Source organism: Athene cunicularia (genome assembly GCF_003259725.1).
Source record: "Athene cunicularia isolate RWA chromosome 11 unlocalized genomic scaffold, athCun1 chr11_part1, whole genome shotgun sequence".
Taxonomy (NCBI): domain Eukaryota; kingdom Metazoa; phylum Chordata; class Aves; order Strigiformes; family Strigidae; genus Athene; species Athene cunicularia.
Window position 1 is genome coordinate 14,999,764 of NW_020799113.1, and position 25,178 is coordinate 15,024,941.

At 33.5% G+C, this 25,178-nt stretch overlaps 1 protein-coding gene across 4 annotated transcripts in view; it reads right to left on the minus strand.

Moving 5' to 3' along the window:
* RPGRIP1L (RPGRIP1 like) overlaps positions 1–25,178 on the minus strand; it is an 80,998-nt gene that overhangs the window by 38,131 nt on the left and 17,689 nt on the right. For 2 of the 4 annotated variants that reach the window (XM_026856737.1, XM_026856736.1), the window contains exons 7-17: positions 23,878–23,983; positions 20,014–20,160; positions 18,782–18,855; positions 14,672–14,811; positions 9,415–9,522; positions 9,164–9,213; positions 7,859–8,038; positions 7,107–7,224; positions 5,649–6,101; positions 4,011–4,162; positions 1,338–1,704 (exon numbers count right to left, since the gene is read on the minus strand). In XM_026856737.1, the coding sequence (XP_026712538.1) occupies positions 1,338–1,704; positions 4,011–4,162; positions 5,649–6,101; positions 7,107–7,224; positions 7,859–8,038; positions 9,164–9,213; positions 9,415–9,522; positions 14,672–14,811; positions 18,782–18,855; positions 20,014–20,160; positions 23,878–23,983 (1,895 nt within the window). Of the gene's footprint in view, positions 1–1,337; positions 1,705–4,010; positions 4,163–5,648; positions 6,102–7,106; positions 7,225–7,858; positions 8,039–9,163; positions 9,214–9,414; positions 9,523–14,609; positions 14,812–18,781; positions 18,856–20,013; positions 20,161–23,877; positions 23,984–25,178 lie in introns of those variants that run through there. The other 2 variants (XM_026856738.1, XM_026856740.1) reach the window with 2 other exon arrangements.

Genomic DNA, 25,178 nt, shown 5'->3' on the forward strand with positions numbered 1-25,178 from the left:
CATCAATAATTGATTAGCAATTAAATTTAGTTAGTGCTGGAGTGACACATCATTTCAATCATAATTATTTATCAAATCATAAATATTCCATACCTGGGCCAGTATAGAGAACTAAAAAGAACTTAAAAGACTTTTCATCCTTGATATGACCATGATACATTAACATTTGGACACGAGGTTCCTCTATTTTTTTTTTTAGTTGTGGATTTTAAAGAAAAGATTTACCTCTTTCTCTTAAATCTCAGAAAATGTCATGAGGTGAAGAAATTCTACTACTACAATCCACCCTGTTAAGGTACAGGCATGCTGTTCAGATTCAGCGGAGTGACGGATAATCACAAAAACATCACTTTAAAATTTGAGTTAAAATAAAACAATGCTGGAACATTCTGTTAGTACTGTCTTAGTAAAGAGATATTTGAAACTTTTTCTCTCCCTTACTCTTTTCTTTCTCTAATGTTTGAAGTTTGATGTTTATATTAAAAAAATCATTCATCAGTTTTAAAACTCTAACACAGACTTTTCACTAGCTATGACTTAAGTAACACTGCGATGCAGAATTTCTTTCTAGGATTTCATTGGAGTTTAAAATTCTGTCAGACAAGAACAGTAGACGAACGATATGGGATTCTAGAATCATAGAATTGTTTAGGTAGGAAAAACCTTTAAGATCGAGTCCAACTGTTAACCCAGCACTGCCATGGCCCTGAGCACCACATCTACACGTCTTTTAAATACCTCTAGGGATAGTGGCTCAACCACTTCCCTGGGCAGCCTGTTCCAGTGCTTGATGATCCTTCTGGTGAAGAAGTTTTTCCTAATATCCAATCTAAACCTGCTCTGGTGCAACCCATGGCTGTTTCCTCTCATCCTATCACTTGTTACTTGGGAGAAGAGATGGACACATGCATCCCTACAACCTCCTTTCAGATAGCTGCAGGGAGCAGTAAGGTCTCCCCTAAGCCTCCTTTTTCTCCAGGCTGAACAAAAATAGAGAAAACTCCAGTTCTTTCAGCGGCTCCTCACAGGACTTGTTCTCCAGACCATTCACCAGCTTTGTTGCCCTTCTTTGGACATGCTCCAGCACCTCAATGTCTTTCTTGTAGCGCTGGGCAGGTTTCCAGACACTCTTCCCCCAGTCTGCAGTGTTGCAGGGGGTTGTTGTGACCCAAGTGCAGGACCCAGCACTGAACCTTGTTGAACCTCATATAGTTGGCTTTGGCCCATCCATTCAGCCTGCCCAGATCCCCCTGAAAAGCCCTTCTCTAGCTTGATTCTTGAAGAGATTTAAAGAGATATGAAACAGGAACTTTAGTTTAAAGAGGTCTAATTCTTACCTGAGATAGATCGGTCATGTGCTAAAGAAATAAGAGGCACACTGGCTTTCCCTACATAAGCACTTTCTTCCGTTTCACCATCATCAAATACATAAAAGGTTAAAGATTCTGATTTTAGGTATCGGTCTAAATCTGCATTCATTGGCACTTGGAAACACATATGGTCATCTATTTGTGGGTTGTTGCTGCTAGGAATGATGGGAGTATCATGGTCTGCAAAATCAAAGAACTTGTAGACAACATAAGGATTTGGCTGAAGATGTTTTTTTCGAGATTGTAGATTGTTACAACATTTTACTGTAATGTGGAGTTCATTTATATTGCCATCTGTTGAAGTGCTGACATGGGCAGTTCTGAGTATCTGCTGCTTTAAATGAAAAAGAAGTTAAATTAAAAACATTAGAATTCTTATTTTGGTGAACTCTAAGAACTACATAAATAGAACAAATAACTGATTATTTCAATGACACTCTAACTACTATTTAATTTATATATCTAAATATTATTTTCTCTATAAATTCAACGACATCTCTTTGGGGTTGTTGGTATAGTGAAATAAGAGGTTAATCCTTTCAGGTCTGTGATTGTTTGCTTTATTCTTGTAAAGTTTTATGATATACTTGTCATTTGATTATCTACAAAGCAGTGAAGATTACAGTTTTAAGAGTGATTCATATCTAGTGCCACTTTAAAATTAAGGATTCTCATAGCTATCCTGTGTCAAGAAATTTTTATAACTGTAGTCCCTTTTACATATGTACTTTTCAGTGATTAAAATTGCACTGCAGATTCCTGTGTTTTTCTTCCTCTAAAACTTTACTTACATAAACAATTTACAAAAATTAGAAATCAGCATGTCAAGAGTAGTAATAAATGTTTGAAGTAAATTGAAAAACTCAATGATAGCACAAGTTTTTTTAATTACCTATCAGCATGGCTTGTACATACTGTGGAACTCACAGCTGGCAAATTGGGAAACCCATTTTAATAAAAGTTAAAGAATAATAAGAAAACAAATAACATGACTATTTCAAATGAGTAATCTTCACCTATACTGATCTCAAAAGGTTCTATTTTTTTACTGTAATATGTCACAGCTATTTACAATAATTGTACATAATTATCTTGCTTGTGGAAGCCATAGTTCTGTCTTCTGGTATATGGGAAAACATGTATCAATTTGATTTTGTGTGATACAATGTTAAACATTTTGATTAAATAAGCCACACTGAAATAGTTAATGAGAAAACCAAACATGACAGTTTAAGTCCTTAATATGCAACCTTCTGACTACTATTTCTGGCTACATATAGAACTGGGAAAAGAAGAATTTATAGCAGTTTATGTTTGATTCATGTTTCTGTGATTTCTGCTGCTATAAAGGACAGAAAATTTTATATGTATGTTTAACTAGTGGAAACTTAAATTTTGGAATGCACAACTGAAGCTACTCTTGCAGTTGCAAATTGACAGAAGCCTTAACATAATGTAACCATCTGCTATAGCTAACTGACTTTTAGTTTCTGCCATGAAACGTTTCTGAAAACTGCAGCATTTCAAACGGCTCTGCAGAAGCTGTTTTTCCTCATTTCTGCCATTTTCACTACTTTATACTCTCCTATATATTCAGTATATTTCAGTTGCCATGTTTGAATTTGCAATTTTACAGTAATTACAGCAAAATTCTGTCTCCCACATGATTGACCTTTCAATTGGGTTTGGATTGGTAACACAGCTAGTAATAACATAATCAAAAATATAGAAAACTAAACAACAGATTTTGGCATTTAGCAATGGCCAAATTCTGTGAGTTAATCAAAGGTATTTTTAACTCTTTTAAAAATAATATTTTAAGCAAATGTTACAATGTTATTAAACATGAAGTTATTCTGAAAATGCCTACATTGACCTTTAATAGAATTCATACACTAAACATACTTCTTGGATTACATCATCAAATCCACTGAGATTCTAGTATAATATAACTTTACATTATGAAATAATATAAAACATTAAAGTTACTTCAGACTTACAGCAATTTAAACAGCTGTAGATAAAAAAAAAAAAGCCTGTTGGAAACTGAAGTGTTTTAATTTATACATTTCAACTTGACTGGTTTTATTTCTTAAATAATTGTTAGATATGTCTCGAAGTCCCTTCTTCTATATGTGACCCGTATTTAAATGTGATTACACAGTGCATTATATTATCAAAATTGTCTTAATTATCCAGGAAAAAAAAGCCAAACAAAAAACAATGGAAATGTGAAATAATCTCAATCTCGTAATACTCAAAGAATTTTGAGACTTTTCTGAATAACACCTTCACCTGTTATACTGATCTGACACCCAGCTGGTTTAACATTGTACTAGAATGAAACATTAACAAAGTAAGAAAATGAAATATAATAATTTAAAATATTCTAGTGGCAATTTCAGTAAAAATAACTGAAGTTTAAGACTTTGTCTCTTCAGGAAAGCTATAATTCAACTGCTTTTTAATCTTTTTATATGAAAAACATGTCATTCAACTGCTAAAGATACTTTCCAGTTCAAGAACCTTTAACTTTGTTAACCTTGAACGAAGCAAAGCTTGAAATAAACTATTTGAACTGAACAAGTAATTTTGACCAGCTTATTCTAACAAAACAATGAAGTACAAACCCAAACATACCTGGAATGGTTGTTCCCGTTCCCTGAAATTGGATGTTATGTATCCCAGAGCCTTTGACCTCTCTTTGTAGAGTCTAATAGCTTGATCCATAGGAACTCGCAACCTGATCCAGTATTCTACAGTACCATAATTTTGAATGTTTTCTTTGATTCCTAAGGAACAAATATATACAGAATTGTATTAATTTTCTTTTCAACATAAACGTACTTAAAACAAAAGCCAAGAAATGCCACAAATTAAAAGATTAGTTATCTTGTGACTATGCATTATGACAGTGTTTGTGACACAAGATGCACAGTTCATGTTAGAAACAGAAACAACTACTCCTCTGGCTCTACAAGTATGATCCAAAACGTGAACATTTTTTCATATTGTAAGCTGTGATACTGTCTATGTGTCTATAGAGTCACATCAAGTTCATTATTTTAATCTCTTTAAGGCAAATAAAGTTTAGGACAGTTTGGTTTGTCAACAGTTGGAAATGTCCCATGAAGTGGCATGCAGTTTAAATTACTGTCAAAAATACCACTTAATAATGGCTTATCAAACCAGATTTTTGACAACACTGGGCAGTTAGAGGTCTCTGAATATACTGAACTGACAAAATGCTTCTAAAAAAAAAAAAAAAGTAAGCACACAAATTAAGTACTTCTTTAAAAAGCCTCATACACTAGTATATGAAATATTATGAAATGTAATCACCAGCCCTTGCATCTGTTTGATGCCTTACAACTGTTATATGAAGACCTCTAACTTACCAGTTTAAATTAGAAACACTATAACCAATTCTTTCTTTCTTTATTGATAACCAATGAGGGATATATTTATGACATTTGGGCTAGCTATAAAGCACTGATGTTTGATAGCCTTATAATGCAGAAATGCTTTTGTTTTTAATGGATATTCTGCCAAACAAAGAAACTGCATATGCAAAAGTAAAATATTTGAATTTCATTTAAATATATTACAAGACTTCACTGAAATTACAGTATGTTTCCCAGCTGAAGTAGAGCCCCTTGTATCACTAACAGTCTCAGAGAATGAAACTTGCATTAAACAACTAAAACCCAGTTAACAACATATAAAATAATGAAGCAAAATGAAAAAGAATATCAGTCATTTAAAAATATCTTCTCTATAGTATTCACAGAAAAATTCTAACATCTGAATAGCACTACAGGGCAATCAAGTACACCACTGTAGTTTTCTCAGTGTTGTTTTTGTATAATTCTGTTGAATAAGGTGATACTACCTTTTATTAAAATTATGTGTGTAGTAGTATCACTTCATAAGTAACCTTTATACAAGACAAAGAATCACTTGCAATTTTCAGACAAGATTTTGTAATGCCATTTCTAGAATGTTACATACTTTTAATGTCACATGCTTCATTTCAGGATCACTGTATTAACACCATCTTTGTCCTCAGCCACTATGGGCAAAATTGCACCTGTTAGACCTTTCCCATAACTATTGTTGGAATCACCAGAACGTGCTGCACACCCAACAAGAAATATCATGTTGTATAAACCCTTTTTTATATTTTAAAATAGCAATAAACAAACTTGTGGCCAAATACACATTACTTAATTGTCACAATACTGCATCAAACAGAATACTTTTTGATATTTTAATTACCAACTAAATTTGCTGTCCTGTAGATTTTCCCATTGTTTTCCAAGATTTCATGAAACTTCAGTTCACAGGAAGCAACTGTTTCATAATCTGTGCCATATGCATGATGGACCTCAAGTGTGATACTGTTTCGCTCTATATAGTGCAAGAAGCAGTCATCAGCCTGCACAAGATACTGAGAAGTGAAGTCATATGATGGGGTACGCCCATAAACTACTGGGGTTGTCTGAAGTTCGAAGTCATAGAATGCATAAGTACAAAAAGTTGCAAGTTCATGGTCATCAAAAGCCTGCATAGCTCCAGAAGAGAAGATCACTTTGCTGATATGAATTTCAAAAAGGTTCTGTCCTCTTTCTAAATGTAAAGTTTCATCAAATTCATCTACTGGATCACCTGGCAATATTTCTGGTCTGGATTTATATGGTTTTGTACCATAGGCAATATCTCTTAGTTGGGCTGCAACAAATAAAATAAAATAGTTACAATACAACTGTCCTGTTTAAAAATAAAATATAATTAATGACAGAATGGAAAGGATAAAAGCATAACTCAATTATATTAACAACATTACTTTCTTAAAGGCGTAACCAAAAAAGAAATCACACATTTAAAATCACACATCTACTGCTCTTTGAGCATAGTGACAACAATCAAGAATACCTCCACAACGGAGCTGCTTCAGTATACGTAAAAGACAGGCACAGGCCCCTACCAATTAATAACACATTACAAGGGAGTTAACAAGTAAAAATTCACAAGTCTTATGCAATGATCAAAGTAAGTATCACCATGCAAATGTATTAGAGACTTAAGACACAAATTTTTGTAGGGTTGAACTAAATTTGCCAGGGAAAAAAAAGAATACATTGGACTTTTAACCCCTGTAATATCTTGAGTGGACAGAACTGTCAGCAAAGACCTTTAACTTGTTGTCCAGCCTCACGTGGGGTAAGTTAGTACAGGGGATGCAACTTGGAGACAAACATGAAAACTGTTATGACATTTGGGTTCGTAAGGTATCCTACTTCAGGCTTCCTACGCACCTTTTATGTGCTGAAGCCATTAAAATAGCATTTTAAATTAATCATATTAAAATGAAATATTATACCATGATTTGATATTTTTAGCAACACATAAAGTTATTATGTAATGCTAGGACAGCAAAATAAAAGGTTGACCATAAATGTATGATTTTTTAAAAAATAGACGATATACCAAAGTTTGGTAGTTTTATTTTTATCCAGCAATAACTGCAGCATAAACTGCTTTGTTGAATTTTGTTTGATTAAATAACCTTAATCATTTAAGTCAATGAAACAGCACACAGATAATTTCCCATGAAAGAACTGACCTTCCTACTAGTTTCAGCAATGGAGAAGTGTTTCAATTAAAGACCAAATTTACAGCAATAATTTGCAAGAGATATTAAAAATAATAATAAAAAATATACTTTAAAAATACCTTCTAATTTTCTGATGCGTGTAGCTCTAATATCAAGAAGATGGACATACTGTTCTAGTTTTAACTCATAGTCTTTCTGTAGACTTTCCATCTTCTGTGTTACTGCTTCTACTTCAGTCTGAAAGAAATTTGCATGTAAAAAGGACTTTTGAGGCTGGTCTGCACTGATGCTGCATGTGCTTTTGGCTACAAATTAAAATACAGTTAGATTTGAGGAAAGAACATTTCGAGTACGTAAAAATAGCAGCAATATTTAATTCAGGAATACAGCAAAGAAAACATTAAGAAAAACAGACTAGCTATTCTTTCGAGAGAATGGTTCTAATATGTTCTAATAGGTTTTTTAAAGATTTTGTTATTTTAAACTTAGAATAATGGAATGAAAAGTCAAAATACGATCTGCAAAATCCAGCACAAGAGCATAAAAGCAATGTAGTGGAAAAGGAAGCTTATTTGATAAGTACACTTAGTATTTTTCCTGTGACCATCTGATAAGAGCGCAGAGATAATCCCAAGAAGGCATGGTTTGAGGGCTCTGATCAGGGTGAGTTAAAAAACTAAAGTTATAGTCGTTTGGACCTCATGCTTTTAAAACAATACTTTCAACAACAGCATATTTTAGGTTAGGTTACCTATAAACAGACTGGCTTTGTTGCTGAATTTGCAAGTGTTTTAATTATGACCAGTTCTAGTGCTACAAATGCTTAAATGTTATTATCAGGCTAGTTTCCACTGTGAGTAGAGTTTAGTACCTGGTAATCTTTGTTAATTTTGTGCTGCACAATTAACATATTCCTTGTCTTTTCAAGTTCTTGTACTGTTTCCACATGTGTTAACTGCAGCTCCCGCATGGAGCGTTCTAAATCTTTATGGATATCATCATCTACTTTTTCCAAAAACACAAGGTCCCCATTCTCCTGCTGCTTTTGAGCCTGGAAAAAATTTGAAAAGTCATTTGAACAAACTTTTGCAAAGTCTTTGGATGTATTTGTGCATGGTTAAATATAACACAGGGATATATTTTTGGAACAACAACAACACAGCAAGCATAACTTTGCAAATTCTGAGCATGCGGTAACACAAAAAGTAGGAATGAGGTAGACCAGTAAGTGTCAGGGTTGTATTCAGTAATGTAATCTCGTGATTATCAGGAACCAATTAAAATGTATGAGAAATTCAGAAGCAACCACTCCTGTCTGTCCAAAAAAAATACAAAGCTCCTAATATATTTGCCTCATATATAATTAATAATCCTGCTTTAGTGAATGTACAAAACCTAAATTGTTATTCTCAAGGTCTATGTTGCTTGTTATTAATACTAAGGTTTTATTTTTCATCTAGGTGGTTTGGTTTGGGTTTTTTGTTGTTTATCATTACAGAATTATGATTTGAATTTGAGTAGCAAAAAAAGATCCTGTTTACAGTAAACACTTCCTCAAGAAAATAAAACATCACTGGAACAGTGGAAACTTAATGCAAACTTGTTTTTTTCAGTGATTTCTTCCCCCCACTTCATTTTCAATTTCACTGTAAACAATAAAATTACAACTTATGTGCAAGAGAAAAAACGAGAACATTTAAGTTGTTAAGCATTGCTGTACTGCATTTTAGAACTTCTATGCTTATGTATGCTCCCTTAAATTAGAGAATTCATAAACAAATTTTTTTTGAAATAAATATTACAGGAAGAACAAGATGATGTGATAAGTCATTTAACTGAGAAAAAGTAATTTTTTAAAAAAAATTGTGAATCTGATTTAATTCACTTCTGATGTATTATCTATATAAATCTAGATTTTATCCTGGCTATTTTTTCATCTTCCTTTCTGCTTCACTGTAACTGAAAAATGACAAAAGCACTCAAAGCTTGAAGCATTAACTACTAAAAGATGCACATATAATTCAGCCGTTGAAAATCCCAGGCAATGTGTAGAAAACATGTAACGGTCAACCAAGTGTTTAAAAAAATATATGGAATCATAGAACGGTTTGGGTTGGAAGGGACCTTAAAGATCGTCTAGTTCCAGACCCCCATATACTCATTCTGTGTAAGTTACCTTTAGAAGCAAGAGGGCTTCACAGAATTCTGCCGTATCAATATTACTTTACAGAAACAGAAATACTTAATGAAAAGGTGTTATCAGATGTGAATGAATATTGAAGAAATATATTCAGAATAACAAGATGCATTCTCACTAGACATGACATTTTGCTTGATATCACGAATAAACACGAATTACTTTACTTTCAAGAAGTATTAGCACTATGCATAAAACATAGAATGGGGTTTCTAAACAGAAATAGTTCACCTTCATCAAAAACTTAATGTGATTTTTCAGTTCATCTAGTTGTTGCTTATGTTCCAGGCAGCGTAACTGCAGGTCTTTGTTTTCTTGCATCAGCTTTTCCTTTTGGTCTTAACATAGAAAAAGAACAAAATATTCTACTTAATTCAACATAATTATAAAAATTATAAACTTGTTTTTTCAAGTTCTTATGCATGAAAATTTAAAAATGCAGATATTAATTTATTTCGTATAGAAAAGTCTTTAGTATTAAAAACCAGAGAAGGATAGAAAACTACTCCTCTTTGATCTGGTATAGGTGTACGGATTAAAAAAAGCAAACCATTGCTACTTTCATTAACAGGGAACCTACAGCTCTGTGTATTGACACTTTGTGTATTTCTAAATAGGAAGATATGCCCAACTAAGTACAGCTTTCTGTTTTGAGGAGAGGGAGGGAAGTGCAGAACAGAGAGGACATAAAATTTGTTGTCAATCTGAATGGCTAAACACCATTCAACTTATCAGTAGAAGGTTACACAGATTTTACACAAACACCCACTAATGCATAGTTACATCCACAAGGATATCTCAATAAGATGTGAGAAAAAACTTTAGGATTAGGCAAAATAATTTAGTTATAACAACATCCCTTCTTTCACACTGAAAAGTCCTAAAAGCAAGCTTTTCTCAAAATCAATGAGGTCTCTAAGGAACAAAAGTACTCCCTCCTCCCGTGGACAAACTTCTTATTCTGTTGATAATATATTTTCTCCTTCCATTTTTTCTTGTTTTATTTCTGAAAGTCTCAAAGTTATATTCTTACACTGTGTACTTAAATACTATGAATGCATATTTTAGGTCAGAATGATACACATGTTAACTGTCAACCTGACATGCAAGCATTAGCCTTTGTAATTCCCATCTGCACTCGTGGGAGCTGATCGGTAAAACATCATATACTTATTTGAGAATATATTCTTACTGCTTTCAACAAAATGGTCCACAATATCTTTATAATGCTGGAATCTTTTCTGTTGACCCTCAGGGCATGATGCACAACTTAGCTATTTTTACAGCATGGCTTTTCAGTTTAGAGGCTTGAACTCAGCAGGAAACAGGTGGCTGAGATGCTAGTCTCAAGGGTTTTGAAATATTTCAAAAATTGACATTAGGTTAGTTTTAATTTTGTAGAGTTTATATATTAAATGACATCTCCACTAAAAATGAATCATGTGCAATGCCACTGCTCCTATACACAGTAGCCTGACTCATACATGTGTTGGGACTCCACAAGAGTCACTTTCAATTCAAACACATATTCACCAGTAAGGTTTTAATTCTCTGCAGTTATGAGGAAAATGTAACACATTTGTGCAACTGAGAAGAAAATATAATTAGAAACACTAACTGCTAAAAATGAGAAAGCAAAGAGAACAATTAAAATAAACCTTGTGAATGGGCAGAGAAGGCAGGCCTCCATAAAAGATCGTGAAACACTTATCAGCAATTGAGCCTTCCAGACTCTGCCACTTAATATAGCCCGAAGACCTATATCTGTTGAAAAGGCTCCCACAGATAAAAAGGGCCCCTCATGTTGTTGTTGTTGTTTCTTTTCCCTACAATATAAACCAAGATTTGAATCGGCACTTTTTCCAGGTATAAGGAGACAAGATATCCCTCCTCAAGTACTTCCATCTCATTGTCATGAATTTTCTGACAAGAGCCACAAGTCCAGTCCTTTATTTTTCTAATGTGTACCGCAGTGAAATTTTTGTATGAATTTTTAATATTCATTCACACTTGCTGCTTAGTAAGTTAACAAGAAAACTGTAAATGCTATATAGAAAGGAAGCAGCTTTTGTTCAAATGGAGGCAATTTCAGTAGCTTCTTGAAGTGAAATGGGCCAATCTGTCAATAGCACAGCTCAGTTTATCTTAGCATTGTCCATGTTGCCTCTCCAGATTCTCAACAGGCTGTTTCTATGATCCCAACCAATGAGAAAAATTCAAGACATGCACGGAAAGAGGCAGGAGGAAAGGGAATACCTCTGCAATAGCCTTTAGGGAACAGAAGTGACAGGAGAGTCCCGCCACTCAGTTGTCCCATATCCATATCCAAATACACTGTTTTTCATCAGGAGCCACTCAAACTCTCTATTGCTTGTTTCCCCTTACAGTACTATCAGTACTAATTGGAGCACACTTGGATTGGGGTTGGTGCTGCATGCTGGATTCTGTTTAGCTTGCTTCCCCTAATTTAACCCAAAACCTGCAACTGAAGGGGAAGAAGAAGGGGGAGAGAAGAGGTGATTCTCACACCATTGGCGACCACATCCCCCAAGAACACATAATCACAACAATATCAGGGTTTTCAGTAGCAAGGCTATGACAGTAACAGCACAAGAAAGAGAAAAACACTGCCCTGGAGGCTTTGGAAAACACTGCCACAGCAGTGTGAAAGGCTACAGAGCCACGAGTGGAAGTAGACTACGGAGTTGTAGATAGCCCTCTGTGTTGATAAGGGCCTTAAAAAACACTTAAGGGACCATGCAATAATACTTTTCTCAGCTGCAATCAGAATATTGTGCCAATACTGTACAACATATTGTGCCAATATAAGCAATCCCATTCAAAATCAGAATTTGAAGAAACTTGCACTGGTGACTTCCACATTACATACATGTACATATTCACAAATGTGAAAACAATTAGAATCTTAATCAGAAAAATCCTCCACATTTGTTCACCTCCTACAAAAATTTACAGAAGGAGTTCTTATAGACCAACCAGTATCAACCAGGGGGGAAGAAAACCGTCACTGTCTTTCCCTGTAAATAGAAAGTACACGCTTCCAAGACAACTGACACCTATTTTGCTTACTATCCCATAATCTACCATCATGTAGAAGATCTATCCTCCCCCTCTTCCTTGCCAAACCATCTATTTGTCTAGGTCCAATTTCAGGCAACAGAACTGTCTTCTTTGTTAGCCCATGGAATAAAACTGGAACTGTATTTATGCTGATTTTTTGGGGTAGCATTATGGACAGAAGAACAATATTTAGGGAGTGAAATGTATATTAATTTACTTGTATATTTAACAGATCAGCTTTTACTGACACAGAATAAATATTTGTCCATTAAGACAACTACAAAAAACCTGCAGTGTACTCTGTGTAAAACAGTACTAAAACCATGAATAACCAATGCAGCAAAGGCATGAGATTACAGTAATGAAAACCAAAAATGATTCTGACATAAATATTACCAGGTGAAAACATACGCTGTATGAATTTTTGAGATAAGTGACACCAATCCATGCTATATTAATTGCTTCAATTTAAGATTTTGTATTAGCTTATCTCAAACTTTTGAGACTTGCTTGAAACAACACTATCAGGAAGATAGAATGCGCATGAACCAAACAGCTACTGCAATTTATGGCTGAGAATCTGGGAGATACTGAAAAGATGAGAAACAGAAGAATAAATGACTAAGGGAAATGGGGCAAGGGGAAGGGTGATAAAGCATCTGCAAATACCATGTTCTATAAAAAAAGGGCAAATGTACTCACAATGTGAAATAAATTATTCTGTTTTCCATGTAAATGTATTTAAGTATTACAAAACACATTATGAAGTTATGGACAGAAAAATACTACTAAAACATTCATATCCAAATTATATAATCGCTCTAAAAGAGAAATACTGAAGGAGGACATGGAAAAATGTAAGATTATGTTAATCTGTAGCATTAAAAATTTTCAAGACTTCATTTATTTTAACATTTATTAGTCCTGGGAAAGAATTTCTGAAAAAAAGATTCATATGACAAACTAGAAAGGGTAAATGAGACACTATTTCTACAGTAGTTCCAGGCAGTAGGTTAACAGTCCCTTAGTTCTCCTGCTGAACTTAAAAAATGGATGTGCAGCAAAGGCAGATAAAGTATGTGATTGAAGAAGATCATACTACCAAAGTTTTGTCAAAGACAAGAGGCTGTAATGAAATCCTAGATACACAGTCTTTCGGTATTGTAACATAGGGTTTTGCAACATCTATTTAAGCTGCAGCAAGTTCAATTCAATAGAAACTGAAAGTATAGTAATCTGGTGATCCAGTGTAAGACTACAAGCAGCTATTAAGTACCAATATAGGGAAGGGGTGGTAAAGACTTGCCACTTAAACATAATGTCCGTAGATAGGATAGAAGATGGAAGGTGTTGCCTGATTTTCCACATTCAACTTAACGAAATAATAGTACAACCTATAACATTTTCATGCTCTTAATATCACTTCACATTTTGCACTGCATAATCAAACTGTCATTAACAACTGTCTGTAACTGTCAATATGTCATAACTTCAACTGTAGCTCAAGGCACCTTATTTATTTTAATATCACTTAAGGCTAATTTTGTAAACACTTGCCATGGCCAAACAAAATGTTTAAATATTTAATCTTGTATTTGAAGTCAGTAGAGCTACTCAGAATCTTAATGGTTTGCACATGCCGAACTTGAGCCGTAATCATAAGAATTCACAACAAGTTGGCTCACTTCATTCCATTAGATTGTTTACAAAAAAATCATTCAAAAATACACATTTGAAGAATCAACTCTAAAAATCTTTAGCTTCCTGCCTGCCTGTGCTCTTGTTTTGTATACTTTATGTTGACACAGCATATTGCACAGTATTGAGGTTAAAAAAAAAGAGAAGACTGCAAAGTCTTAAAGATTCACTAGGAATTTGTCCAGTATGAGAAGAACAACTATGAAATAATTTGTTCAGTAGATTAGAAGAAAACTGTATTATTGTAAATGTACATAGCTGTAAATTAGTGCATACTGAAAATATTAAAAAAATATAAATTCACAAAGGACAATTAAGGACAATTAATCATCTTCAAGGGACTACACAGGCTTCATGTAACTTTGTACAGTAAATAAAATTAGAATTGTGTTTTATAATTTGAGAGGGACTGTCAGATGATCCTCTTTTCCATAAGAATTTTCAGTGTAGAGGACAGAAGTACAGAATAATAAGTAAATAGTAACACAACAGAAATGCAGCCAGAGTTATCTGATCCTCATTCAGCACATAACCTGTATTAGGTTTTGTACTTAATAGCTAGTCATAACTTAAGCATATTGCTCAAATGTACACTTAAAAGGCAGCTCTGAAATCACCAGAAACTACACTTTTCTGGGCAATATACCTGAACTCCAACATAGGAGAATCTTGCATCATGAGAAAACTGTAGTTATTACAGAAATATACCTCTTTCTACTTTGATCTTGTCAAGGATTTCATTTTTGTATGCTAAATCAGATTCGATGGTAGCCTCTAGTTTAGAAATTTGCAGTTTCAGTTGCTGTTCCTTTAATTTCCATTGCTGTTCATGGGTCATACTGAAGACACTGCAATAAAACATGTGGCATGTGAAAAACTTTTAGAAATCAGCTTCAACAGAGGATAATAAAGAAAAAAGCTTTTAGTGGCACAGAGACCACTGTCATCATGTCTTAGGAATTAAGTAAACATATGCTGGTCTGCTGCTGTTGAAACCAAGGCGCCTTTCTCAGGCTGCGGTTAAAAAACATGAAAGAGTTTGTGGGATGAGCAAAGGAACTGGCCTTAATTTAGAGCTCCAAAGTCAGAAAAGTTGGCAGCATGCAACATTTGTGGGACTAGAAAAGGAATTCAGATGCATATCCCAGAGTAATCCACAACTCCAAACCTCAGCAACTGACAACTGACAAAACCATTCTTTCCGCATACAAAACCTCTTAATGTAGAGAACTGGGATCACCCACCTGATTTCTTTTAAATTTGTGAAACATACAGAGACTAAACTCAGTTGCCTGTTCAAAGAAATGTTGACCACAAAGTGACAGCAGTTTTCTCATACTGTAAAACAACAATTCTGATACTGATTAAGAAGCACATATAAAGTAATATTTCTCCTACTTTAAAATAAAAACCAGAGGTGAGCACAGAAATTAGAATAACTATTTTGCCTGTAACACATCATTTACTTGTAAACTACCAATCTACGTGCAATAAGAATTGCATGGACACCACAAAAAAATGTGTAACTCAAATTGAAACAAAATTAAGTACATTATATAATTTACAGTATAATTCCCAGTAGGTAAAAAGATAAAAAAATGCAATGTGCTTTTAAGTAATTTAGACAGTGAGTATTATGGTCTTCATGTTATCATTATTCAATACTTGCATTCTTCTTGACTGGAAAAATGTCCTTCATCTTAACCAATCATAAACCAGTTTATTCACTTTTATATTCTGTGAAAAATCAGAAATCGCAGGGTTTTTTTTTAAAAAAGAGTCAGTTCCACAACTCTTCATCTTGGTGAAGCTCACCAGTTAAAAAGAAAGTTTCTATTTCACATATATAAATGTATAAGAAAAAGATCTTCTGACAGCTATCTATTTCTCCCAGAAATCTATGTAAACAAAAGCCGTAACCAAAAAATACAAAGAATAAATAAATATCACAGAAGGGACAGCCCACATTGCTTTGCAGGCTGTATATGCCAACTGAAAGAGAACTGCCTGTTTTGATGGCTATGACTACATAAAGTGGTCCTGAGCACATTTAACTGCATTTATATTCAATACATTTGGAGAATGACCTTAAAATTAAAGAAAAAAATATTTTAGCATCAATTGTAGACTCTAAAGTATATGGTGAGAGTTTATATTCTTGATTTGTGATCTTCATAAAAACAGTTCTCTCTTTGTATTTTATCTTTTTCTCATACTATATCTATCTCACCTATTTACACAATTCTCTAGGCATAGACCATCTTTTAGTGTGATAGAGGATCTTCTGCAGCATGCATGAACTTAAGCAGTGCTTCTAAGTCCTACAGTAATAGACACTTCACTCTGCTATAACGCTGAAGATCATACATACGCAGCAAATATAAGGGACCAAACCCACAATCATTTCTGTAATACTGCATATGTAGAGAAGGGACACAGTGTGTTCTACAACTGCTTAGACTTACCACTCCTCAAAGTCTGATTGGCTCCCATAAGGAAAGAATAAATCTTAGCAAGAAAAGATATCAAATAACCTTAGTTTTCAAACTTGTGAATATGTTTTCAAGTTTTAATGACTATGATACCTAGTTATCTTTAGGTACAATTACTTCATATGAAGATCTAGCTACACATAATTTCAGTTTTTCAAAAGACTATGCTGGCAGAAAAATTATCAACACATACTATGATGGTTTCAAATGAAGAACATTTTAGAAGACAGTTTTTATCCAAGCCTACATAATGCTAATGTTTATGTCAGTTTGAATTGAGTCTGCTTCTGTCGCTTTCTTCTTTAGAATTTTAAAATTATTTTTACTTGAATTCACGTGGAATTTCTTTCAAATTTACTGTATTTCACTGGAGTTGAAGCCATCTGGGTAACTATAAATGGTCAACCACATCTGGCACCGTTTCCTTTGGAGAGAGTTTGAGCATTGCTAGATTTGCATTACAAGGTCATATGAAAACAATTCCTTCAAACCTTTTATCCAAACGAATTGTTTTCTTGGATACTGACTAAATAATAAGAGTCAACTGACAAATTCATACTTGTTCTTCATAAACTTTTCAGATCCAGTTCTGCAGTCTTGGCTTTGGCAAAATTCCCATCAACTTCAAATGGATTTCCAAAAAAATAACATTAGCATGTTATTTTGGGTTTATGCTTCTGTTCCTCCATTAAAAACAGAAATAAATATTTCTTAATTATCTGGCACCTGTGGAAACTGGCTTATCCACTGCTACCAACAGGTAAGCTGTACTAACTAAAGTTGCATTGTTCAAAAGGCCAACAGGAAAAGCTGGTCATGAAACAGTAGTTATAATGAAATGATCCATTTATCTTTTTAATTTCTTGTTACCTAAATAGTAACAAGGAATGATGAAACATGAATCAAAGTCTGAACGGGAGTACACGAAACGACAGGTCATTTTAGGTAAAAGAAAAGCTGTAGATTACTGTGTTATGGGAGAACCATATGTAAATTTATCTAGTTAAACATCTTTTTAAGTTATCCCACTATGATTTAAATAGAATATAAAATTTCAAGCCAAGATTGTAAGCTGATTTGTTAGTAAAAGTTATTTTAATAACTCCATAATGATAGTGGAGAAAAAAACCATAACAATCAGAAATATTTATAACAAGATCAGACTTTGGAGGAATCTACAACAATGAACTTAAGCAAGAGACGACCGACCAACTGCCTCTATACAAATAAATAATGTGATTATACAACTGTTACATCTCCTATGTAAAAGTGTTTTAAGCTATCTGTACTCACAGTTTTACTAATATAATTTTTAATTTCACTGTAGAAAGTACAAAAAGTATAATATTGTAAGAATACTAAACGTTTGATATCACCTGCATTGTGTTTAGTCATTGGTATTTTTTTGACAGATGCCACACTGACAAACTGAACAAACTTTAAGAGGAGAAATAATTTTGATATGAGAACAGAATTCAAGCATTTTACCAACTTTCTGAGGCAATTGTTAGCTTTAGAACATTTATTTTCTAACCCTCTTCAGTGTAAAAAACCCACGTGGTTTCACAATAAAGGAAAAGTTAATTTGAAGGTAATTTTTAATTTGAAGGTGGCAATTGCTTATAATTACTTATTTTCTGTACCAGAGCATTTCTGAATCATATCTGGCAATGTATTTTCATTTGCATTGTAAGCACTGCTGATATAACTTATACAACTATATACGTATAGGAACCTTAGTAATAATTCACATGAACCTATACAAAGCTTCAAGTAGAACTAGTACAAGTGAAATGGTAGCCATTACCAAAACAAACAAAACACCCCTCAAAACTAAATATTGGAGAGGATGTCAAATATCAGACTTTATGTATATCCAATGAGAAGTGCTGGAAGAACTGACACCAAAAGTTCAAACACCCTTTTTCCCCAAAACAAAATAAAATAAACCCAAAGGAATATATGTCTACCTAGATGTGTATTTCTTTCAATAGTAACCCTGAAAAAAAGTTATTAGAAATTCAAACAAGAACTTTTTGTGTTAAAGTTCAAAGTAATGGGACTTCTACTTTTTTTTTAATTAGATTTTTTTAAAAGAAGTAATCTACTATTTCAAGAGTATCAGAGCAAGTATGGAAGTTGCTCCATTTCAACAGAACAGATGGAATACAGACAGAACACCACAAAAGTTTCTATATATGCTTACTGATATGACAAACTGTAGCATGAGTATAATTACATGTGTACACAAACACATAATATGCATATGAAGACCTATTAAATTGGACAAGAATCAAGTTTTTTATATAAAGAAACTACAACTTACCTGTTATATAGCTTATCATAGTTTTCCCTCAAGAGTTCCTTCTCTTTTTCTAGATCATTTATTCTTTCTTGTAACTAAAATAAAAAAAAGAAAGTTTCAAGGAATGCACAACACAAAAGGAATGACAATGAATGTGTATAGACAGTTAATAATCTGTAGGCAATGGCAAGCTTTTATTTGTTCTTTTTATACAAGTCTCTTAGAAACTTCAAATTAACACTTTTTTTTCCCCACATGAATTTATATTTGGCCCAGACAGTCCTTTTCATGATGTTTATATGAAGCTGAGGATAACCTGTCCCAGTTGAATAGCAGTATCTAATCACATTGTCATTGTCATGCAATTATCACATTGTCATGCTTTAAAAATTTTTATTTCCATGTTGAGAGTATTAGTACTGGCTAGTTAATGGCTCCTGTACAGTAAATATTTTTTTTATTAACCATATAGAAAGAACAAGACCTTGCTTTCAAAATACTCACTAAACCAGGATATGGTTTTAAAGGTATGCTATGCTTTGACCCAGAGATATACCCTACATGCATTAAGAATAGTTTAAAGGTTTGGAGGAAATATCTATGAGGTAAACTTGGTTCATGTAAAATCCATTCAAATTGGGTAACCAGGTGGTGAAACTAAATTTAAGTTGCTATAAAATGTAAGAAAAAACAAGGTTGCAGACTCTTACTCCTCATATGTTCAAGAGAATGAGGAATAAACCACTGGATTTTTAGCCCTATATCTGGGTGACTGTTAATGATGACACTAGTCTCTGAGAGCCACTAGACATAGAAGTGACTGATTTGAACTGCTGAGTAAGATGCAATACTACACTGTACTGCAATTAAATCAGCTTGAAATAATACTAAAAACCTAGCAATATGTGATCAATAAATCAGGTATGATTTTTTTCTGGTTAACAATCCACTTGTTTAGTATCAGATTTGACATGAAATCCTGTGCTTTAACCTCAAATACTGTCCAAACACTGGTGCAGTGATTATGTGGCATTGGGACCAGGTGTGGTTCATGACTTTATGAAATGCAAGGAGCAGCCCTAGGTTTTTCTTTTTAATGGAATGTAAGTATATATATTACCAGGTCCATCTTCTAAATGTGTTTGAAAGGTCTATTCACACTTCCATAATTAAAAGGTATCCCATCATTAACTTTTCCCTTATCTATGTGTATTATCTGAGGCATATTCTAGCTCTCTTGAACATAATCTCACCTCCTCTGTCCTTCGGTTTGAAATAGTTACTGATTGCAATTCTTTTTCAAGATGAAGGCACTTTAATCGCTCCTCTCCAAGCTGTAGATTCAGTTCATCACTTTTTGCTATTAAAGCATCATGGCTGGTCTTCAAGTTCTTTTGGTTCTATGGAAAGGAAGGAAGGAAAATCCAGGGAAAAAAAAAGAAAAATCATACAGTAGAATGTTACAACACTGCATATTCAGCCAGTGGTGTCTCATGGCAGTATTTATTATATATTCTCAATGTGGTCAACAGGAGACACTCTTGAACTAAGTAACAGAAAGCAACTTTCATTACACATGGCCAGGAGAAGGTGGCATTCTTGTTGCTCTCATGAACATTAAACCCTCAGTTCAGTCATGATGAAAACGACCAAGAAATACATCTGTTAAGCAATTAAAAGATTTTGCTGTGGTTACAGTGGTTAGACATGCTGACCAAAAAACACTGCAGTAGCAAGCAAAAATGAATGCTGACCACAGTTATGTTAATCACAGAGCTTGCCACAGCTCTGTTAACCCTTAATTGTATATATATATAATTGTTTCATAATCCTAATGCACTCTATTCTATTTCCCTGCTAGCAGTAATTTAACATAGGACCTATGATTTCTTTTACATTTTAATTTACTTCAGTGGATTATATTAAGGCACATTTAACCAATTTTAATATTAAATGGAGGATGCTGATAGAACCTCTATTTCCAGAATATTAGTTAATATTATACTGACTACATTCCACAATGCTTTAATAAGGCCTCATTCATTAAGAATTTCAATGTAAATCACATTCAAAGTATGACTTGAAACAAAACAGTCCAAAAGCCAATCTCCTGTTTAATAAAATGATTATATGAAAATTCATGTCAAACACATGTGTGAGTATAGATAATGTTTAATGATAGTAGACAGAAATAAGTTAGCTTCGTTTTGTCCATATAATATTTGTACAAAGTAGATAAATGAAGAAGCTGAATGTGAATCCTGTAGAAATTGTTTAGGTTCACATGAAATCTATATGTCCTAGAAACAAAAACCCCACAGAAAACCCAACAACCAACCTGATCTTCAGCCATTCATCTCTCATTTCTCAGTATGAAAAACATCATGGAGAATAAATAATATTAGCAGTCAGTATTATTTCAGAGGCATAATGATGTATATTATTCATCAATTTATAACAGTCTTTCTTCAGTGATCCTGCTCTTGCTCTGTCCTATGTCTGTGAACTGTATTTCAATAACTTCAAAAAATGACACCTTAAAAAAAACCCTTTTACACTCTTTCTCTCCAAATTTCTTTCCTTTCTCCTCAAAATCAGAATCCTTACAGTCTCTGACCTTTCCAACTATCTAAGTGAACTCTTCTTCCCCATCTCTCAGCTTCAATTTTTTCCTCAAGTTATCTTCCATTTCCATAACTTGTGTCACTTAAACCCATGATATATGAAGAAAAAATCCCAAAACATCACCTTGGCAAAGCTACCTTTCATAGACTGTTTTACCTTCATCTCTTTCCTTTATTTCCAAAACAGTTGAAAAAAAAAATTCAATAATCATATTTATTCTACTGAAAAATCTCATTAAAAGCACTAGAAATATCCTCCTGAAAAATCTTGCTTCAACTTCATTCTAATCCTTCAGTGTCTCTGCTACTCTCCTCACAATTTTGGATTAACTATTCTCATTAACTTTAAGGGAACCATGACTTCACCCTCATTTTAATTTTTGTTTTTTCCAAAATGCATTCCTTAGCTGGATATTCTTCTATATCTGAGTGTTCTGTCAGAACTTTTTTTCCATTATGCCCAAACTGTTTTCTATCCCGCTGTCCCTGAGGCATCCCAAGACTTGGGTTATGCCAACAACTGGGATGATGATTTTAGTTTAATATTTCTAGTCTGGAATTTTATTTCTTTGGGAAACATGCCTTGATATTGTTGTCAGTTAGAAATAACTCATTTTAAAAAATGGATATATACCTCCCAGAAATATTACACAAACGAACACAGACTGCTCTCAATTATCGTTGTGAAATTGTTATACCAATTGTTTAAGAGATTTAGCTCTCTATAGTATTTAACATTTTAGTAGCACTAGTTAGCATATTTCATATTACAAATTATGAAATCCTGAATGTTCAGTCTGTAATTAAAGCAAATATATATACCAAGGAGATCAAATATACAATCCAAACAGTTTCAGGGTCTTTTGTTCTTTTAAGCAGATTGCACAGTTCCTTCATTCAACTGGCTACATTAAAACTCTTTATCAACAAATATGTTTTATAAATGTTTGGTAGCAAGCTCATCTTCAGTATCACTAGATGGAGCAGGATTATAGGCTCTCATCATTCTGTGGCTTCACATTTTGGGCTGACTCAAGTTCAACGATGAACATAGAAGAATTATATGGGTTTCAATTGGTAGAAGCTGAAAGTAAATGATAATGAACTAAATAGGCATAAAAATCTTCAAGATAACCATAAAAAACAAACCCTAAAATGTGCTCTTTTGATAAGTACTTTATGTGCCATCTACACTAGATATTTTGGACTTTACAGTTATTCATATTTAGTAGACACGTTTCAAACGTTCAAATGATTGGAAATGGGAAAACCATTGTATCCATTATCGTCTATAAAAAAAGACAAAAACCACACTCATCCTTTTCAAAAATGCAGCTTTCACTGTGAATATTAGAAACAATGTCTTCAAATACCAGTCTGAATCCTAGGCATATGTTTCTATTCAGCTGCTGCCAAGAAAGAGGCATAAGTACTTGACGTTTGCTGTAAATTACCAAAAAGTCGCATATGATTTAAAATGGAACAGTTTACTTATCGCTTTCTATTTAAGAACACAAAAAGCCATGTGAAACCTGTCTCTCCTGGAATTTATATTCTATGTAGCTTACCCTGTGAAAAATTAGATTTGAGCTACTAAGAGAAAAGCTGCTTTGGCAGAGAAGATAGAAGTATTACACCAAACAGGTGAGGAGGGAAGCAAAGAAAATGTAAAAGCAGAAAAAAAAGGGAAACAAAGGATCAGAACTCTAATGGCACAAGTGTTATTTAGCATGCTAAAATAACAGGAAGCAGGCAGCAGTAAGAGTTTACAAGGATATCTAGTGCTTCTACCTGATAAGGCTAGGATACTTTAGAAAGCTCTATTGCAAATAGAATTCCTACTCACAGGAATGCTCTCATTTCTGAGTTATTATCATACTACCTCTATCTGTATGCACATGCAGTTCTCCAAATACATATGGGAAGCAGCAAAAAAATGATGTATAACTAAAACCTATATGGAGTCTACCATGCAGTTGCATTCTCTGGTAATATTTTCATAAAACTGCTCTTTTTATAAATAAAATATATTTCCTGCAATAGCCCTCAAATAATTTCCATGAACTTATGAACATAAGTCCTAATGTCAGAACTCTAAACTGCCAAACCTCCCCAACATTATCAAAGACTGATAAAAGCAAGGGGTGTCTGGTATGCCTTCTTTGGTAAATCAGTACATTTAAGTCAAAGCCCTCTCTTTAAATGATCAGAAATCTCTTTCAATAGCCAGACAACTCAGTTCATTCTCCGCAATCTGCCTGGGATGGTTTTGCACATAAAATCTTTAAGACCTGCTAGACCTTTCTGAAAGAAAAATAATTTTAAGACTAAAAAACCCTGCATATTTGGAGTGGCTTGGGTGCAATGTATGATGTGGTTCATTTTCATGTACTCAGCATTGACTCAGAATCAAAAACAGTGCATATTTGTTTTCCATTTACACATGTTTATGCAAGAAGAGTAAAGGAATGTTACTAACCAAATTGCAATTACCTCTTGAAGCTGGAGAAATTTTCTTTCCATTGCTGAAAGAGCATTGCTTTTCTCAACCAGCTGTTTAAAGACCTTGATCATTTCCACATTGTCCCGAATGTTTAGCCTTCAAAATTGCATTAAAAAGAAATGCATCATGAGCTTAAAGATATAAAATTAATTACCTTATTATTTTTGTTTTGAAAAGTTGAAGTCCTTTGCAAATCAGCTTTCTACAACATATTTTAGAGAAGATTTAGTATGTAATACCCAAATTAATTTCTTCTTCTATAATCCACATTATAGAATTTAGGTAAATAAATGTTCTACCACATGATGACAAAGCAGCACCAGTCAATACATACACATCTGTTTATTGTATTAAACTGTATTATAACAGGAAGAGAAATCAATCCTATACTTAAAGTGATTATTTTCCATTCACTGCTTTTCCAATCTCCAAAGCATTTGTATGCCAGTAGACTACCATTTTACGAAGTTCAATTTCAGAGTTTGAACCTATCAAAAACAGGTAAGAAAAAGTGACTTAGCAATTTATACTATAACATCTTAAGGCTGGCATTCAAAAAAGCTGCAGATCTATCTACATAGATAGATGCTCTATGTTGTTACAATTCTAAGATTCATTTGAGAATGTACTGTTTAAGAGAAAGGATGTCTAAAATAATTCAAAACTTAAATAGATATTTCTTTAGATGTTTTCCCTTACTTCAAACTGTAAAATTAAATACCATTATTTTTACAGCTTCTTCAAGTATGGGAAGAGAAACTAATTCTGATTTGTATTAATATAAAGTATGATAAAATCAGAATAAATCTTTAGCATTTGAAAAGATAATTTCTCTTCCAATATTTATCTATTTTAGACATATTGGACGAATTGTCACAATGCCATGCTGGAGCAAGAAAATGGACTACAAAGCTTACACATCTGTAAACCAGCTGAGTACATGAAATACTTTCCTTTTATTCTGTAAAATATCAAATCCTATTGTGTTTTGGCATTGCCCAGTTAATTGTCCTTACACAGAAGATAAACACACTCACAAAGATGAGATCTTCCCCAATAAACAGCCCTAACGCAATGTTAAAACTATCATATGTCTTAAATATGTTATCTACATAAATTAAAGTTGTGGTGAGTATAGACAGCAGCACTGTCTCATGCTAGCTATTTAAAACCTAATGTAGTGGCACGTTTTTATTAATCTTGTTCCACACATCAAACAAAAGGCTCTGATGCCTTCAAAGGCTTTTTCTTGCCACACCCCCCCCCTTCAAAGAGACAATCTTTTTTTCCA